Below are 15,548 nucleotides of genomic sequence, written 5' to 3' on the forward strand. Positions count from 1 at the left end.
AGAACGCAAACTTTAAAGAGCTGTCAACAACAGGGGTCTCGAGACAAGACAGCCCCAGACTGACTAGAGAGCTGCACGCGAGGATATACGGAAAACTTCTCTACGGCTTTGTTTTAATCTCTGACAACATAAAACGTTTTTGTTTTTAGTTCGGATATTTAGATCTTCCAAGATGAAGTTTGTAAGGTATATAATGAGGAATGCCGCAATGCTAAATGCGCCAAAGCATATTGATTATTACGCGAAATTTTCTCCATCGCCTTTGTCAATGAAGCAGTTTCTGGATTTCGGTGAGTTTAAGATTTTAATGCAAAATATGTTTGCATTAAATCTTGTCATTCCAAGGCTGATGGTGCACACTGGGCATTAGTGCATGTGTATTGCACCAAAACGGGCGATATTCTTTATGTTATGAAATTATTTGGATTGGCTTATTCATGTATACCATAGTAACCGTTCGCTGCTCTGGCGCTTTCTGTAAGGTCTTCGGACTGCCGTTATTTGTAACTTTAGCCTGTTATATTTGCACACCATTTATGCACAAAGAAGTTTTTTCCAAAAAAAAAACTTTAACACGACAAATTAGTGCACGCAACGAACCTCAGCAGAAATACTGTCAGATTAAAAACAAAACTTGTAAATCATTCAGTAATTGCTGTTTGCTCAAGTTTGTTTTTCTTAGTATTAGAGATTTAGTTCAACTGTATTGCAGCAAAGTGGGCATTTAGCTGAGGATTCACACTGTCACATTGTCTTTTCAGGATCCACAAATGCGTGCGAGAAAACATCCTTCGCTTTCCTCAGACAAGAGCTCCCCGTCAGACTAAGCAACAGTTTGAAGGAGATCAACCTTTTACCTGACCAACTGATAATGACCCAGTCCGTTCAGCTAGTTCACAGCTGGTAAGTTCATGTCCTGGGTTATCAGATTAAAAAAAAAGGTATTAACTAACTTTTGAACAGTCCCATCTGACTTGTAGTTTGAGTAAACAGATAAATCATGCATGTGTATGATTTAATACATTGCTGAACATACTAACCCATTAAAATGGTTTGTTTTACACGTGTGCATTATGTAATGTGTCTCACGCCTCCTAACTGAAAGATGAACTTTGTCCTAGTTCCTCAGCCTGATGTTTTCGAAGTATGAGCCACTACTGTAGTAGGCTACTGTACATTACACACTCGGCAGTTTAAAGTTCAGAATCAAGCTTCATCCGGTTTCCATTATAACTTTAATCTAAGGATCAAAGTTGTAATCTTAAAGGGGTCATATGATGCGATTTCAATTTTTCCTTTCTCTTTGGAGTGTTACAAGCTCTTGGTGCATAAAGAAGATCTGTAAAGTTGCAAAGACTAAAGTCTCAAATCCAAAGAGATATTCTTTATAAAAGTTCAGAGTCAGCCACACCTACCTAAAACGGCTCGTTCTAACACGCCCCCACATGTCTACGTCACGATGTGGGAAGATTTGCATAACGCCGCCCAAATGTTCACGCAAAGAAAGAAGGCGTAACTTTTATTCTCACTGTAGTATTGTTGACGCTGCAGCCATGTCATGAAGACGCTGTGTGCTTCGTTGTGAAAGCGAAACTACTTTGTTTGGTCTTCCAAAAGAGAACGATATCTGCTTCGTCATGCCTAGAGCTGATCTGTGCTGGTCGCTGAGGAAATACTTCAACTTGAATGTATTTGGATGTATATATGCTGTGGATCGCCGGATCGGCTTTCACCTGTGAGGCGCCAGGCTCGACAAAAGTGAAGCGAACGCGGAGAGAGAGAGAGCGACAGTTCGCGAGAGAGGCTGAGTGTGTCCGAGAGAGAGCGAGATGCGCGAGAGACCGAAAATTGACATTGCAACAAATGCCTCGTTTATAATAGGTTTTAATGTTTTTGTCTCGTCGCTCCGGCCGGACACGGCATCAACAGTATGGTGAGGGGCGTAACATTTCCGTCACACGCTTGAGGTATTCGGCCAATCACAACGCACTGGATAGCTGGCCAATCACAGCACACCTCGCTTTTCAGACCAATGAGCTTTGTAAAAATCGACGCGTTTCAGAAAGGCGGGGCATAGAAGAGAAATAATAATGTACAGTATGTGGAAAATAATGTGTTTTTTTTACTTTAAACCACATAAACACATTTCATTACACCAAATACACAAAATAATGTTCTTTTTAGCAGCATCATGTGACCCCTTTAATAATCATCACAGCAGTTCTTACTAAAGCACTTCTTATCATTATTAGGCTATTTTTCTTCTAGTTTATAGTTTGGGTTTCTGGACCATGTGACATTAAGTTGTGGTGTGAGATGCTTAAAACGTTTTCTTTAAAAACGTGCTTGTAAATACTTGCTTACGAGCCTATGGAATGTAGTTTCGTGTTGAAATACCATTGCAGACCCTCACTTGTTTACTAGACTGCGGGTACATTAATGTAACGGATACTGCGGTTCACTTCAGAAAGTGAAATATGAGAAGGTGCGGCGTGACTTGTTTTCGAGAACTGATTTGGAACAGTACATTCTACTGTGCTCCAGCAGAATAGCAAGGAGGGAAACTCAGGGAAATAAGCAGTTAACATATAAAAAACAAATTAGGAAAAAAATCTATAATGAATATTAATAGCTAATATATTTTAAAAAGTATAACAATAATCAGAAATAATTATAGCCTAGTATAAAATATTGTTTAAATACTATTCTTTATATATTTATATACTATTATTTATTATTTTGAACTTATTATTAAATATTTTTAATGAGCTTTTTAATTTTTCTATTTTGTTTTCATTTTAGTTTTAGTAATTGCGTTATGTGCTTTTGTAACATTCTATGAGGTCGCTTTAATTTATTTTTATTTCCGATTTAATTTTAGAAATTTTAGTGATAAATCATTTATTTTAGTTAGTCGCCAAGGAAACATTAAGTTTATAAGCTTAAAATTTGAATCTAATATTTTTATTTTATTTCAGCTTTATTTTAATAGCCTACTGAAGTTTTTTAATAATTTAATTTAATTTAATCTTTTTATTTTTATTTCAGATTTAATTTGAGTGATTTTAGTACTTAAATGTATTCAAGTTCCTTGCCCAGGCAAAATTTACGTTTTTAAGTTTAACATTTTAATCTAATATTTATATTTTTATTTTATTTCAACTTTATTTTAATATAGAAAACAATTTTTAATAGTTTTAGTTCATTTATGCAGTTTGTTTAATTTAATTAATAGTTGAGATTAATTTGAGTAATTTTAGTACTTGAACAGTTCTTGGACCATTTTTTAACATTCTTAATTTTTGCATTTTTTTAATTTTAAGTTTTTCATATAATATTTATATTTTATTTTCAATAGTTTTAGTTAACAATAACTAAGTGAGTGAGTGCTTAAAAATTGCAAAACTTTCCTGTAAGTGTGAAGACATTATTTAGGTAGAGGGTGTTATTGGAGATGAAAAAGTGTAATTGTAACTCTGCAGTGGTAACCTTAATCTATAGTGAATGTACAACCTTGCATTCCCTTTGGCTTCTCTATCTTACTTTCTCAGGTTTATCCAAAGCCTGATGGACATCCTAGAATTTCAAGACAAGAGTCCCAATGACCCCAAAGTTCTTGCTGAGTAGGTTCTGCAATCTACACACATCATCTGTCAGAATATTAAAGAAGTATTATTAAACGGTACAAAACAGCAGGATTCATGGAGTTGTTTTGCTGTTTGTCCCCAAAGATTTGTGGACACTCTGGTGACCATCAGGAACAGGCACAATGATGTGGTACCCACCATGGCCCAGGGCGTCATCGAGTATAGGGATGCATTTGGGGCAGATCCTTTGACAAGTCAGAACATTCAGTACTTTCTGGACCGCTTTTACATGAACCGCATCTCCATGCGCATGCTCATCAACCAGCACAGTAAGTCAATCTTGTCCTAAATCTTTGCTCTAGTCGTATATCAATAGTCGCTTTCTCAGCACTTAACAGGTCATTAGATCTTGAATAATCTGGCCTGCTCCAGTTTGAGTTAATTATTCACTGAATATGAGAGAATGATTAGCTTGAAGTACACCGCTAACCCTCAGTTCCCTTTTATTTCCTGCTCTATCTTTAGCTATGATCTTCGATGGCTCCACAAAGCCAGGACATCCCAGCAGCATCGGGTGCATTGACTCCTGCTGTGACGTCACAAATGTAATCAGCGGTGAGTGCTTCAGTGCATAGTTATCGACCTGGGATACAAATATTACGCTAGCGACAAGTGCAAATTCAATACTAATGTCCTGTGTTCTGCTTCAGATGCATATGAGTGTGCTAAAATGCTCTGTGAGCAGTATTACCTCGGATCCCCTGAGCTGGAGCTTAGAGAGATAAACGGTGAGGAACAGACATGTTCAAATATATTCTCCAGACGTTCCATCATGTTTCATTTCAATTTCATTCACAAACTACATTGTATTTTATAATATTTGTTCTCTGGTACAGCAAAGAACAAGTCGCAACCAATCGAGATTTCCTACGTTCCTTCTCATCTCTACCACATGGTTTTTGAGCTCTTCAAGGTAGGCATGGTGCTTTATTTTTGCATACTGCAGACGCATATGGAATGATAATTCGTTTTAGATTTTAAATAAGTCATTCTTATGTCTCCTCCACTCCAGAATGCAATGAGGGCTACTATTGAGACTCATGAAACAAGCAGCACATTGCCACCAATCAAAGTCATGGTTGCTCTAGGCGGAGAGGACCTGTCAATCAAGGTAAATTGAAAGTTCAAATATGATGTTTTTAGAGAAAGTTGGCAGTGAGAATATGAGGCCACACCAACACCACCGCCTTGTTTGAATCATTCTTCTCAACTACCGGTTCCTTGCTCACACTGTTACATTGCCCTAGATTCAGTGATAACTGATAATAACTGTTATATAAACTGTCCTAGAGATGAATATTCTAACCACCCTTAATCAAGATAATTTGTTGCCATAAATGGAAACTAGCTTTGACTAGTATTACCGATATTAACCTTTGCCCTGCTGGTGGCTAGAGCGTGCAACAAAGCAGACATTGAACTGCAATGCTATATCCATGTGGTAACAGTGTTTGCAAGATTATATTTATCTTCTTATACATATACAAAAGACAATCCCTTAGTCTTAGTCATGTAACCCACACGTATTCATCATCTGTTGTAATGCAGCTCACAAAACACGTCATTGTTCTCTAAACATTCACATTTCATGTTCCAGATCAGTGACAGGGGCGGTGGCGTTCCTTTCAGGAAGATTGATAGACTTTTTAGCTACATGTATTCAACAGCGCCCAGACCTACTATTGGTGACCATCAACGGACCCCAGTGGTAAGAGCATAGGACACTACATAATAGCAGGTGCATGTTTTTTCATAAAAAACTCAAAGTCAAACCTATCCCTCAGGCTGGCTTTGGTTATGGCCTTCCCACCTCCCGCCTGTATGCACGATACTTCCAAGGTGATCTCCAGCTTTATCCAATGGAGGGCTATGGTACAGATGCCGTAATTCAGCTGAAGGTAAAGAGATCCCTAAAAAAAAGTGTTAGCTTGCATAAAAATTGAAATTCTGTTACTAATCCTCACCATATGAGGATTTTTGCCCAGCTATCATTAAATGGGCTGTGTCAACATTATGCTAAACCTCTCCTTTTGTATTCCACGAAAGAAAGTAAGTCATATGGGTTTGGAACAATGAGTAAACCACGACTTTGCACTTTTAGGTGAAATTTTAAACAAACCGCAAGATGGCAAATCGTAATGAGGGTTTTGCTTACACTAACCTTATCTGTTGATCTTGTACCCGTGCAAAACATCCTGTCAACTTTGGACATTACATCTGTCAGTCTTCAAATCATTAATCCACAGTCTTCTTCCCGCAGGCCCTGTCTACAGATTCAGTAGAGAAGCTTCCAGTGTTCAATCAGACTGCCTTGCGCCATTACAAATTCAACCAGGAAGCTGATGACTGGTGCGTCCCGAGGAAGGAGCCACTGAACTTAGCTGCCTACAAGGCTGCAAAGTGAACCATCGGAGCTGGCTGCCTTAAAGATATGACAAAGGCTTTCAAGAGACTGCCAAGATAGACTTCCAATGTGAATGCTCGCATTCCCTACTGAACTTGGGACCAGTGACAGCATTTCCCAATGCTCTTTGAGTACTGTTGCCTGGGAACACTTAAACTGCATGTGGCCAGAATTTAAGATGCAAAACAGTAGATTCCTTAGTAAAAAAAAAAAAAAACAACAACAAAGTTATTACTGTGGTGCTGCTGAAGTTGGTGTTTTTCAGCAAAAGCTCAGGGATGAAGAGTCCCACACGTGTTAAGGCCTGGTGGGGCATGTTAACCTGACTGAAGCAGAGTTAAGTCTAAAAACAGCTGGAGAGAAGTGTATGTATTGCAAAGGAGTAAATACTGAAGGCAGAAGAAATGTAGCTGGATGAGAAGTGAGACGTGACATTTCAGAGGTCAGAAAATTGTATGAATTGTAAGAAGTGTCAAAATAAGAAGGATGTGGCCAAAGATGTGTTTTTCCTCTCTAAAGAGGCTGGACAGTTTGAAATCATACTTGATGTGTGATTAACACTTATTATTTAAAAAAACATTTATGTAAGCATATATTAATAGCACTGTACGGTTGTGTTTCTTTGCATTATGAATGACCACAAGATGCATATGCTCAATGTTGTGTTCACAATATTTATCATTTTTAAAAGGACCCTTGCTGTGTGTTTGTTTGTTTTTTAATATTAAATAAATCTGATATTTTCTCATCAATATGCATAAGCTGTTACTGCAAACAATCCGAGGAAACATTTCAGTGAAATGCATACTAACGCACATGTGGTTATGTAATCGGAAACATGATACCCATAAATGTGCACACAATAAGAAAACCATAAGAAAACAAGCGGATGTTGCTACATCAGTATTTCCCAACCCTGTTCCTGGAGGCACCAACAGTAGCCTACATATTTTTCAAACTCTTCAAATCAACCACACCTGATTCATCTCATTAGCTAATTAGTTGAGAAATGGATGGGTCAGTCAGAAAAGCACTGTCCAAAGAGCTGCCAACTCTCTACTAAACCTCATGGCTAGTGTAACGGAGGCCAGCGGGTAGGTGCTGTGCAGGTAAACCTCACTCCCCTGATCTCAAGAGGCACACTAGCGACTGACGCTAGGGGCTGCAGTCTTTAGCCTCCTTGTTAGTGCGCCCGCCTCCCATGCCGGAGACCCACTCGGAGCAAGAACGAGGTGTGGTGGTGAGGACCCGGGAGAGAGAGGTTACATTGGTGCCATGACCCGGGTGGGAGTAAGGTTTAGGGGGGTGAGTGTAACGGAGGCCAGCAGGTAGGTGCTGTGCAGGTAAACCTCACTCCCCTGATCTCAAGAGGCGCACTAGCGACTGACGCTAGGGGCTGCAGTCTTTAGCCTCCTTGTTAGTGCGCCCGCCTCCCATGCCGGAGACCCACTCGGAGCAAGAACGAGGTGTGGTGGTGAGGACCCAGGAGAGAGAGGTTACATTGGTGCCGTGACCCGGATGGGAGTAAGGATTAGGGGGGTGAGTGTAACGGAGGCCAGCAGGTAGGTGCTGTGCAGGTAAACCTCACTCCCCTGATCTCAAGAGGCGCACTAGCGACTGACGCTAGGGGCTGCAGTCTTCAGCCTCCTTGTTAGTGCGTCCGCCTCTCATGCCGGAGACCCGGGTTTTAGACCCACTCGGAACAAGAACGAGGTGTGGCGGTGAGGACCCGGGAGAGAGGGGTTACACTAGCGTCATACTTCATCACAACTTTTGATGGCACACTGAATAGACACTATTACAAACAAATTATTACATATAATTTTGATGTCAGTTAGATAGTTTACGTGTATTTTCGAATGTATCATCTGTAGTCTGTGTTTCTGCTACTAATTCAGCAACAAGGGTGAACTGGACCATGCTTCTTGTATTGTTTGCTATTGAATGAACTGTTGTTCATTCAGAATGTTCTGTTATGTTTCGGTGATAAACTCAAATGTTCTCATTACATATTACAATAATCTTGTGCTTTGAAACAATGATTATGTGAATTGAAAATGTGTAACTATAATGAAAATTGTAATGAAAGCATGAGATCTGGTTTTGAAAGTTGTGTTACAAGTTTGATCAGTTTGTATTTTTGTACTAAGAGATTTGAAAATTTACTTACTGGAGAAAATAGTAAAGTGATTTAGCAATGAATGCTAAACTATGAGATTTACAGTTTACTTCACTCTGTTCTTGTACTTAGATAACAGCTAATGCATGAGAAGTACCGCACATTCACAGGAAATAGAGATGAAAAATAAGGCTTACTGCTGAAAACATATCTGCCAATTATTAGCTTTAATCTAGGGCTGCACGATTAATCGCATGCGATATTTAACGCGCATCTTGTCGATGTAGGCTAAATTTTATAATCTCAACCTAAATGACTGTGAAAAGCCAAAAGACATTTAAAGCTCTACTAGCCCTGCTTGTCCTGGTGCAAAAGGGATGAGCATAATTCATTTTATAGGAAAATTTAAAAATCATGCTATCATGGCGTTAAAGTGACTTTAACAAAGTAATTTCTGTTCAATAAGCCCGATCAGAGTTGATAAAGGTGTTTTACCGTAACAGGGCTTAAATAATGAGCTCAAAACACAAAGCTACGTGCCGTTCTACTGCAGTCTAACATCACTGTGATTAGGATTAAGCTGATGTATGTAAAATATAGAAGTTTGATTAGGCTGCTGGCGTCACTATGAGTAACTGTGGCAATCAGTCACAGCACTGTCATAAAAAACAGTCGGATGGGACATGAGAGGACACGACCCAGAATGCATTCATCCGTGTGCCTTACGCAAACGCTTAAATCTGTACAAGGCAAGGGCCTGTTTTGTATGCCAAAAAGAGATAAAGAAGATAAAAAGATTGTTTGTATTGCTTTCCGAAGACTTTGACTTTGGTATTTGGTTTAGTTGGTCACATACTGAACTAGTGTGGCTTATAATGGTCTAAAACAAACAGTGTTGGGGAAAGTTACTTTTAAAAGTAATGCATTACAATATCGCATTACTCCATTAAAAAAGTAACTAATTGCGTTACCTTTTTATGGAAAGTAATGCGTTACGTTACTTTTGCGCTACTTTTTAAATCTGGACAGGGCTTGCTTGTTTGTTTTTGAAATAAAAAAGTTATATTTTTGGCAAATATAAAACTTGCGTTACTTGTAATATATTACCCCCAACACTGAATATAAATAATCTTGTTTGTTCTTAAAATGAATCTTAACTAAAGTGATGCATAGTCTAGAAAAACAACAACAAAGGCACGGATTTCTGTGATTATTTGTAACATTCGGATGACAGAGATAGGTTTGTCAATATTAATGAAGTAAAATAAACCAGGTATCGACTGATCGTATTGTACTGTTATGATCAAAACCTTGACTCAATGCTGCGCCCTACTGAGTGTAAGTGGAACTGCCAGACATTCCCAAATTTATAAGAAAAAATAGATATTTATATAAAATGACTATTACATTGTTATTGGTTACCCCCAAAAATGCATAGAAAACATTTATAAGGAATTTTAAAAATGTTTAGTCGTTTAGGAAAAGACAGACAATATGTTCTTACATACAAATGTTTTTTTTTTAACATAAAAAAGGTTTTAATCAGCCTCAATAGATTTGTTTAATATTTGAGCAGTTAATAAATTCACTAAATTGTCCAGTGTTAAAATGCATAGCTAAATGTAGGTTAATGCACATATGGTGTCGGAGTAAAATAAAAAGTTAATTGCTTTTTTTTTTTTTTTTTGACCCATGACTGCAGTTAGTCATTTAAAGTTTGAAACACTGAAAACCCTGAGACCAGACATTCTAAATGCTATGGAAATTTCATTACAGCTTGTATTACTAATGATCAATGAATGTCTGTTGATGCTGGTGGTGAAGATGATGATGGTAGGAGCAAAGTTCAAGAGGACACCAGCTTCTCACAGATCCAGGGCAAGGACATGTAGCATGGAGCGTCATACCAGCTCTTTGTAGCCACACGGCTTAAAACATTTGTTTTTACCATGTTGCCACAGTCTTCATTAACATGGTTGTTGGGCTCACCATCTTCCCAGAAACTATGAAGGAAAAAGAAGGGTGTTACATGGGTTCAATAGTCAGACAGCCTGGTTTCCTTAGGATATATAGGCTTTTAAGAAGTGGACGTAGCATCATTTTTAAAATGACAATGGCAAATCAAAGTGGTGCTAAAATATGTTTAATATGCTAAAGTTAATTAAATATCTCGTATTTTATGACCATTTTCCCTGATTAATTGTATACAGTGGTTATAGAAAAGAATAACCCCCCTTTAAAATGATCACATTTTGTTGCTTTGCTGCCTGAAATGAAGAGCCACAATTTTTGTTTCAGATGTATTTACTCAGTGCAACTTATAACATCCAAGTGAAAGATAGATCATGCAAGGACATTCACCTTTTTCTCCAACTACTGTGTGCTGAGTTTTGCTGTGTGCTTTGGGTCATTGTCATGTTGGAAAGTAAACCTTCTTCCCATTGACAACTTTCTGGCAGACGGCAGCAGATTTCCTTAAAGGTACATATTAGTATCTAAAGTGTACATATTATTGGATTTCTGCCAGACATATCATTTGGTGTTGAGGCCAAATAATTCAATTTTGGTCTCATCTGCCTCAGCATCTTCACAGTGCGTTTTGGCAAAGCTCAGTCGTGACTGCATGTGATCTTTCTTGAGGAGTGGCTTTTTTCCATTCAAGCCACAATTGTGGAGAATGATATTGTTGTCAAATGCTCACAATGACCACAGTTTGTCATAAATTCCTGCAGCTGCTTCAGAGTTGCTGTAGGCCTCTTGGTCACGTCTCTGACCAGTTTCCTCCTGGCTCTTTCATCCAGTTTGGAGCGACATCCTGATCCAGGGAGGGTCTGTGTTGTACCAAATACCTTCCACTTCATAATAATAGACTTCACTGTGCTTCTAGGCATTGATAAAACCTTTGAAAATTTTTTGCATCCATCTCCTGACTTGTGCCTGTCCACAACTTTATCCCGGAGATCTTTTGACAGTGCCTTGCCAACCATAGTTGATTATTTGCTTCAGTTGCACTACCAAGGAATTAAAAATGCTCCAGGAAAGCTCTTTTCATGCAGTTCTAATCAAAATGATCACAGCTGAAAGTCAAATGGCTTTGTGTGCCATTGAGAAGGTGATTAACTACACCTGATTGAGTTTACAAGCCATTTTTAGGAGGAGGGTGATAATTTTTCCAACTACGTTTACATGCATAATTTTTGGTTCAATCGGACTGAATTCATTCCGATTGATGACTCTATAAATATAGCCTACATATAAACTGCTGTGCCGTGCTGCTCATGTTTAAATTATCATGCAGTAAAAATGCCCTTCCTGTGGATGAGAATCCAAAACAAGGACTGGTGGGAGGTTGTCCTGCTCCACTTCACAGTTGCCGAGTGAAAGGAGAGTTTTATAATGACAGGACACGCATTTATACAACACTTTATTCAAAAGGAAGAACCGTTCGTTCCACGCGTCATACGTCGTTATGTTCCTATTCCTGCGTCATTGCACATGCGCAGTCCTTTCAGTTTCGGGGTTCAATTCAATCGAGTGTTTACATGCACTCTCAATCGTATTAGAAAAAGAAAGTGACGTGACATGTGGCCAAGTATGGTGACCCATACTCAGAATTAGTGCTCTGCATTTATCCCATCCAAAGTGAACACACACAGCAGTGAACACACACACACCGTGAACACACCCCCGGAGCAGTGGGCAGCCATTTTTTGCTGCGGCGCCCGGGGAGCAGTTGGGGGTTCGGTGCCTTGCTCAAGGGCACCTCAGTCGTGGTATTGAAGGTGGAAGAGAGTGCTGTACGTTCACTCCCCCCACCTACAATCCCTGCCGGTACGGGACTCGAACCCGCAACCTTTGGGTTACGAGTCCAACTCTCTAACCAATACCATTAGGCCACGACTTCCTTCAATCCGATCGAAATTTCATTCCGATCGAGCTCAATCAGATCGATTAAAGGTGTTTACATGAAGGCTTTTCAGTCCGATTGAGTCGTCAATCCGATTACAAATGGTTTATTTGTTTGCATGTAAACGTAGCTGAGTCTGCATTTTTATTTTTTTCAGATAAAAAAAAAAAAACTGGATAAAACAAAAACTGTGTCCGTCTTCATTTCAGGCTGCAAAGCAACAAAATGTGATTATTTTAAAGGGGGGTGATTTTTTTCTACACCTACTGTAATGCATTGACCAGGCTGTCATAAGACCTTTATATGTACATGACCTCATAACAGCTTTGCATAAAATAAAATAAAATGAGCACAAAAATAACATGTTTCCTGTAATATTTTCCCTAGAATAATTATATATGTAAAGGGTAAAATATCAATTTCTTATTCCCAAGCAGCCACTAACATTAATGAATCTCAAATGACATTAAACACTGAGTATATATATATCATTTTGAGGATATATAAATGATAAGAAAATTGTTTTATGCAAGATCCCTTTGTCCTGTTTTTCTTTTTTTCATTTATTATTATTATTATTATTTTTAACAAAGAGGAAGGATGAGATGATTCAGTGTATCATCACAAGACTTTCACCCAAAAAAGAAAAAGGTGAAAAAAATATGATTCAGTAGTTTTAACTCCAAGTGAGATGCGTCATAATACGGAAATGTTTCCAAGAATTCGTAGCGATCTGACTTCCAGCAAAAGAGTTTTAACTTATTAAATGCGATATTCTTACCCTCCAACCAGTTTCGTTCCATCCACCCAGTACCAGTCGTCTTCTACTTTTTGATCACTTATGCCAAACCAGTAAGAGTTCCAGTATCCACGGGGCAGCAGGTTCCATATGAACGTCTTCATCAGGTCAAAAGTTGAAATATCAATAAAATCAGTCAAAAAAAACTTAAGAATCCATTTGAATGGCTCACATGTTTCAACTAAGATCCCTTCCTCTTTTGCATATTCCTGGCCAATAGTTTGTGTTCTTTTTAGACAACTATACAGGTCTAAATTCAGTGTTATTTGAGGCCATTTGATGTTCAGCAAACATATCTGCACACACACACACACACACACACACACTGATATAAATGCAAATGAAAGAACAGTCTTTACCTGTTCTTCAGCTGTGAGGATGATGGCCAGGTGTCCTCCTTGTTGTTTGCAGTACGCCTGACTGTCCGACCAACTCCTTCGGTATTCTGAGACGTAGTAACAGCTGCCGTTAAAGTGCTTCCAGTCTTCAGGACAGGGATTCTTCATTGGTACTGGAGTGGTTTGTGGTGCAGTGGTTGCCTCTAAAAGACCAAATATTTTAACGTTATTAAATGCAACAGATATTGTTTGTTGATAGCACAAATGCATGCACTTGCACCTCACTAACCAAGCTCAGCGATCTTTTTCTTCAACTGTGTCCATTCTTCCTCCAGTTGACTCTTTTCTCTCTTCACAGCCTGCAGTTCTTCAGTCAGAGCCGTTACGTTAGCGCAGCCCTTCTGCATGCGTGATTCAGCAGTGCTGGACGGGGAATCCTGATCAGATGAACGTGCCTCACCTAAAACACAAGAAAAGAAATGAAGGTAGATGCAAGTCAATGATAGGATATAAAGAGAAACAGGATTTTAAGAAATAAAGATAGAAAGATTCAGTTTATAACATAAGTTTCAAACTGATCTGTTAAAACTAATTTGTGACCCTGGAGCACAAAAGCAGTCTTAAGATTTTCTCAATATTTAGATTTTTTTGCACCCTCAGATTCCAGATATTCAAATAGTTGTATCTCGGCCAAATATTATCCTATCCTAACAAACCTTACATCAATGGAAATATTATTTATTCAGATTTCAGATGATGTATAAATCTCAATTTAAAATTTAAAATTCAATTTAAAACCCTTATGACTGGTTTTGTGGTCCAGGGTCACATTTTATAATAGTTTTACATACAGAAAAAAAATTGATGTAGAAAAAAAATTTCACTCAGAAATTGCTAGTAAATTTTACAATTAAATTACAAAGAAATGGCAAGTAACGCATTGAATAAAATGTGACATTTTGAAGTAGAAAGACTGAAATAGAGAAAATAAAAAGGTGTTTTAATGCAAGAAATTCACTTCTTTTTTTTTTTTTGGTTATGTCTGGAAGATAAATAGCAACTGAACAGTTCAACAGTGTAGTTTTTACATTTTTAAATTTATATTTTTGTAAAGCATCAAGTTAGAAGTTTCCTTGTATAATTTACAGCAATAGCAGTTGAGAGAGAATTCATTTCATATCTACAGTAAGCAGAATGGGCATCGTAACTTAATATACTGAATCAAATCGAAACAAAATTGGAATTCTTGTCAATCAGAATTGAATCAAATCAAAATGAATCTGAATTTGTTTTAATGTCCTACTTGTTAATAAACACATTCACACCAAAGTCATGTAAGTGAGAAAAGAGTAGTACCACTGTGAACATTTGTGACCACCAGGATCATGAGTAAGATGAGGCAGAAGGCAGTCAGGCATGCTGTTGCCACCTTGAAAGGATCTTGGCAAAATTGCTTGCTTCTTTTATCAGGGTTCTGAAATACTGTGAAGAAACAAATAATCAACTGGATTTACCGTGTAGCAATTGTACAAAAACTGCCAAGTCTAACCATCAACAATTTGACACAATGTTAAATGAATAAAGTAGGCTATGCTCACCTAACATTTTTTGACAAGAAATATAGACTTTTGTATTCTTTCTGGAATACACGTGAATCATTTACAGTATTTTGCCAGGTTAACTCAAACCCTGAGAGTATTGATCAGTATATTGTCCAATAATTGTGGATGGTTGTCAAGCTGGAGATTCTAGTGTAAAACTTCATAAACATTTACACAACTGCAGCATCTGAGGTTGAAGTACTGTCCAAAAAGGTAATGAATGTTCACATTCAGGAATGCAATCATTTAAGCATCAACCGTTGAAAAACACATTGTCAGATACTGAATATCAGAGAGCATGCGTTTCATTTAATGTCTAGGTGGTTAAAGTCTGGAAAAAAAAAACATGCTGATGGAATTATGTGTGCCCAAAAATATATATCTGATCCAAATTAGTATCCAACCAAACATTTCTGATTTTTAGAAATGATATATTTATTTATTTGTTAGACTTTTTTAGAAAATTGAATCAGCAATAGTTTTTTTTTCAAAGCATTTAACACGTCTATACATTTTTAAAAACTATTTATACACTGAAAAAAATGTTTCATTCATCCAATTAAAAAAATTTAGGGTAATAGTTAGGGCAAGTTAATTATTTTTCATTGGCTCAAGTTAAAAAATATAGATGTGAATCATTACCCTGCATTTTTTTAATTGGATGAATACTATTTTTTTTTCTCTCTCTATCTATATATATATATATATATATATATATATATATACAGGGTTT

At 37.7% G+C, this 15,548-nt stretch overlaps 2 protein-coding genes across 2 annotated transcripts in view; one reads left to right on the plus strand and one right to left on the minus strand.

Moving 5' to 3' along the window:
* Positions 1 to 6,617, plus strand: LOC107666345 (pyruvate dehydrogenase (acetyl-transferring) kinase isozyme 2, mitochondrial-like). The gene is made up of 11 exons (XM_016457605.1): positions 1 to 290; positions 762 to 903; positions 3,552 to 3,623; positions 3,732 to 3,916; positions 4,113 to 4,202; positions 4,298 to 4,375; positions 4,484 to 4,560; positions 4,660 to 4,758; positions 5,245 to 5,355; positions 5,432 to 5,545; positions 5,908 to 6,617. The coding sequence occupies exons 1-11, from the start codon at positions 173 to 175 to the stop codon at positions 6,049 to 6,051; spliced, it is 1,230 nt and encodes a 409-aa protein (XP_016313091.1). The 5' UTR covers positions 1 to 172; the 3' UTR covers positions 6,052 to 6,617.
* Positions 6,618 to 9,306: 2,689 nt separating this feature from the next.
* The window catches only part of LOC107666315 (CD209 antigen-like protein C), a 7,053-nt gene continuing 811 nt past the window's right edge, over positions 9,307 to 15,548 (minus strand). Inside the window, exons 2-6 of the mRNA XM_016457556.1 lie at positions 14,571 to 14,696; positions 13,504 to 13,674; positions 13,236 to 13,417; positions 12,859 to 12,974; positions 9,307 to 10,173 (exon numbers count right to left, since the gene is read on the minus strand). Coding sequence (XP_016313042.1) covers positions 10,017 to 10,173; positions 12,859 to 12,974; positions 13,236 to 13,417; positions 13,504 to 13,674; positions 14,571 to 14,696 — 752 coding nt within the window. The 3' untranslated portion in view covers positions 9,307 to 10,016. The remainder of the gene's footprint in view (positions 10,174 to 12,858; positions 12,975 to 13,235; positions 13,418 to 13,503; positions 13,675 to 14,570; positions 14,697 to 15,548) is intronic.

The sequence above is a fragment of the Sinocyclocheilus anshuiensis genome, unplaced genomic scaffold (assembly GCF_001515605.1).
Source record: "Sinocyclocheilus anshuiensis isolate Anshui unplaced genomic scaffold, SAMN03320099.WGS_v1.1 scaffold868, whole genome shotgun sequence".
Classification (NCBI taxonomy): domain Eukaryota; kingdom Metazoa; phylum Chordata; class Actinopteri; order Cypriniformes; family Cyprinidae; genus Sinocyclocheilus; species Sinocyclocheilus anshuiensis.